Source organism: Trachypithecus francoisi, unplaced genomic scaffold, assembly GCF_009764315.1.
Source record: "Trachypithecus francoisi isolate TF-2019V2 unplaced genomic scaffold, Tfra_2.0 Lachesis_group1, whole genome shotgun sequence".
In the NCBI taxonomy this organism is placed as follows: Eukaryota; Metazoa; Chordata; class Mammalia; order Primates; family Cercopithecidae; genus Trachypithecus; species Trachypithecus francoisi.
This window is the reverse complement of record NW_022681454.1, coordinates 63,854,462-63,858,888: the sequence shown is the minus strand read 5'-3', so window position 1 is coordinate 63,858,888 and position 4,427 is coordinate 63,854,462. Positions and strand designations below refer to the sequence as shown.

The following is a 4,427-nucleotide window of genomic DNA, read 5'->3' as shown; positions in this document are numbered from 1 at the left end:
TAGAGTAAGAATTTTCATGCACGCCAGCACATGCAGAGAGCAGAACTGGAACCAGGTGAGGTTGTGTGCAGTTGGTACAGGTACTTGGTTGCTTTTTGGTGTGTGACAAACTCAGTCCAGAAGACTTCTTAAGACTTCATAGCCTGAGCATAATGAATGATCCATAACCATGTAACATTCTCTCTACAGCTAAAATAAAATCAAATAGACAACAACGTATAGAATAAACTAGAAAAGATAAATATGTGAAAATTTTTTGCAGAAGTTTAAAATGAGTGCCACATAACATGGATGAAAACTAAAATATTTTATTTCAAAGTGATTATAGATATTTTGGTTTATGGACTAGAATTTGTTGGATGCATAAGTTTTCAAGATGTGAAGAGAGAATTTAAGAGAGAACAAGTATTTCTAGCCTAGAGAGTGGAAGAAGTTAAAGCCAAAAGGAAATATACATACACACACACACACACACATATATATACACAGATATATATACATATATACATATATATACACATATGTATAATTTGAGAATACAAAGTTTAATTATCTGCTATAACAATTATTAATGGATGTTGTATACAAGGTTCAAAGTAGTAATGGATGTGGAATACAAGGTTCAAAATAGTATCAAAGCCTAGAGATAGGAAACAAATCTATGGCAAGGTTCAGGTCCACTTCCAGACAAAGCTGATAAGAAGTTAGTATTGATCAGGAGTTAGTATTGACATTACATCAGTGGATTAATGTTTAAAAGCATGAAACTGGTTGTATTTAGTTTGAATCTTAGAATACCTGGTGGAATTATTCTCACAATAAAGAGGTTCTCAGTAAACATTTGCAATTATTACTCTCTTTTTTGTATTGTGGTTTTTAGAATCTAAGTGGTGCTCAATATTTTAATTTGAGGCATTGTACTTCCATTTGTTTTGCTGTTGAAATAATTATAGACTAATAGACAAAGAATAAGAATGCGTGTCAGTATTTGGCTTACCATGTCAAAACCAAAAACTGCTATATGGAAGCCTCGTATTTCTGGCTGGAGACATTTTGACTACTTATTTCTTTCAAGTCAATTATTTTTTGATTTTATATTTCGTTTCAAAGAAAAGCAGCCACAGCTATAAAACAAAGAATATAGCTACATGTATACTAGTATCTTCTTTTTATAATAATTTTTAAAAGTCAAATTTGAAAGCTCTGTTAGTTTAAAATTTATCAGTGATAGGGACAAAATGTTAGCATGAAAAATTTGGAAGGCATTAAATATAATGGCAATTAGAGTTTCATTATGTCATTCTGATTTAATGAAAATGAATTATTTTTTCCATCATCAATATTTATTGAGCATTTACAGTGTACTAGCACAATAGAATATACAGAAAACATTGTCCCTGCTCTTGAGGAGCTTACATTCTAAAAGAAAAAATACACTTCTTTTAAAATGGCATTTTTGTTTGGTGTTTTCTGCAAAGTACTGAGGAAATATTTTGTTAAAGTGAGCTTTGGGTATAACTTAGCCCCATCATTATTTAGAGAAGAGAGGAAGAAGAAAGAAGAAGGATTTTAAAGGCAGACAATGACAGACCATTCAGGATAGGTAGGGTTTTAAAGGGAGATAAACACAATCTCATCAACTAAGGACAGATTTGTTACAGTAAATAGGATGAGGGATATAGTCTGTAGGGTGCAAACAAAGGAAACAGGGTGCCTTAGACATTGAGTAGAGCCAGAAAGATCATGCGGCCTTTTCCCAAGTACATGGCCACCAAGTAGGAATGGTTGGTGACAAGACAGAGGCTAAAAAAGGAAGGTAATCTTGTGCACCTGACAAATAGAACAAAGGATCAAAATCGAAGGCAGGCTGTAAGAGTATCAAGAAATTCTTAAAAACCAAAAAGTGATTTGGAAGCACAAAACTTATAGTTAATGCTGCCCAGTGTCATGATGGGCCAAGAACATTGTGGCTTCCTAAGTTAGAAAATGCCATATACCAAAATTTTAAATGGAACATATTACATTGTTTTCCAATCAATCTCCCCCCTTCCCAGAAAAAAAAGGAACTCATTTTTTTCAGGGTGGAGAGGAAGAGAGGGGATCATGGGACATGGAAACAGTAGTTATATTAGTAGTTTTGTTGTTACAATAAATTTCTTGTTTAAACTTGGTAAAAGCCCATTAGCTGCCAAGAGGGAATAAGGAATACATTTCAAAAAACATACAATTTCCTTTAGAGCAGTTTCAGAACCAAAAGACTAATTTACATGAAAAGCTGTAGAGAAAGTAGTTGAAAAGTCCATTCATAAAACTTTTATTCCACTTACATGAATTTAATACACATGTTCTTAACAATTATGCTTGGATTGTTCAAGAAAATATCATAAGACATTAAACAAAGCTAGCCATCATCTCAAGTTATTTCCCTGTTAACTATTTTTACAGCACATGCATGTTAGGCAAGTATCAAAAAAAAAAAAAATCACAAAAGCAAAACACCTTAAAAAAAGTTAAATACATGGGTTTTTGTTTTACTGCTGTGCTTGATATACATGAAGTAATCAATACCAAGCAATTTATTTTTACTACATCTTACTTTTACATTTGCTCTTAGGTTGCCTAAAACATTTAAATACAAATAAAATGAGTGTAGCAAAAATAATGAAAGCTAACAGCAGGTAACTTTACAACTAATGGAATGTGAACTGTTTCTGACCTTATCCAGAGTAAAATGGGTCAAAACTTTGTCTAAAGGAACACTTCTGCAGTTGTAGTCAAAGATGTGCACATTGAGATTGAGTGTTCCACAGATACACATGGTTTAACCTGTGGTGTCCATGGGGTATGTTTCTACCACAGCATTCTAAGTGCTCCAGACCTTAAAGTACCCACAATTACTACACCTGTGACTGGAACCAATGATCCCTTTTATTCCCCACCAGGACAAACCAATATGTAGGCAATTTTCTTTGCTTAAACACAGAAGTGGTTTTACATTGGCCCTTGTGAAGCCACAATGTACCAAAAGTACTAGGCCAAACATTTATAGCTTGTATAAAAATTCCACATCCTCATATTGGCCACCTCAAGATGAAAACAGATAACTCCCTAAACGTTAACTGGCTCTACTCCCCTAATAGTAAACATAAAAACCACATGGGAAATACAGAAATTCAAATAGAAGTAACATAAACCTGTCATAAATCGTAAACAAAAAACTATTTGTGGGAGGGCATGGATGACAAATGATCTACTGTGTAAATTTTAGAATGAGGCAGACAAAAGTTGGAAGTCCGGTTAATTTTCCCCTCCTTCTCCTGCTTCAGCTTTGCCTCCTTGGGTATCCGATGTCCACAATGTCAAGTTGTCTCTCAGTAATTGCATTATTACCGTGCTGTCTTTGTATGACCCTTCACTTAATGTATCAAGTTCAGCAATGGCTTCATCAAAAGCTGTCTTTGCAAGAGAGCAGGCTTTCTCTGGGCAGTTCGGAATCTCATAATAGAACACAGAGAAGTCAAGGGCCAGACCCAGTCTGATAGGATATGTTGGTTGCATTTCCTTTTTGCTGATTTCAAAAGCTTCTTGGTATGCTTGTTGTGACCGATCCACAATCCCTTTCTTGTCATCACCAGTGGCAACCTCAGCCAAGTAACGATAGTAATCTCCTTTCATTTTCAAATAGAAGACTTTGCTCTCTGCTTGTGAAGCACTGCGGATCAAGAACTTTTCCAAAAGAGACAGTACATCATTGCAGGTATCTCTTAGCTCCCTCTCAATTTTCTCTCTGTATTCTCGAGCCATCTGCTGTTTTTTCTTAGCACCTTTCGTCTTTTGTTCAATACTTGAGATGACCCTCCAAGATGATCTACGGGCTCCTATAACATTTTTGTAAGCAACTGAGAGAAGATTCCTCTCCTCATTGGATAATTCAGCTCCTTGCTCAGTTATAGACTTCATGCAGGCTGCCATGTCATCATATCGCTCAGCCTGCTCGACTAGTTTGGCTTTCTGAACCAGCTCATTTTTATCCATGACTGGATGTTCTTTTTGTCTCCTAGAAGCAAGGTTTGAGGGATGTCGTAGTCCCCAGGGTTCCAGCTGGTGGTGGGAGTGGACCACAGGCTGGGTAATGAGCGAGGATGGTAGCAGAAAATGAATTATTTTTAAAGAGTTTTAAAGATAAGGGAAAATGTGCAACTAATGTGAGATGCTGGACATGTTTATTTGCTTCCCTGTGGTAAAATTTTTACTCTGTATTTATATCCCATAACATCACTTTGTATACCTTCAAAATACAAAATACAATTTATTTAAAATATAACATTTGATGAGCTCTCTTACTGAAAGACCTGCATAAATTAGTCAGTACTGTCATAACATTCATGGTTCCCTGCTTCAGGTTTGTTCTCAATCTTCCTCATAAT

General features: G+C 35.3%; 1 protein-coding gene across 1 annotated transcript; it reads right to left on the bottom strand.

The window, feature by feature from the left end:
- Positions 1-2,042: 2,042 nt before the first annotated feature.
- Positions 2,043-4,137, bottom strand: LOC117085535 (14-3-3 protein zeta/delta-like). The gene has a single exon (XM_033214530.1). The coding sequence runs from the start codon at positions 4,033-4,035 to the stop codon at positions 3,298-3,300; it is 738 nt and encodes a 245-aa protein (XP_033070421.1). The 5' UTR covers positions 4,036-4,137; the 3' UTR covers positions 2,043-3,297.
- Between the last annotated feature and the right edge of the window lie 290 nt (positions 4,138-4,427).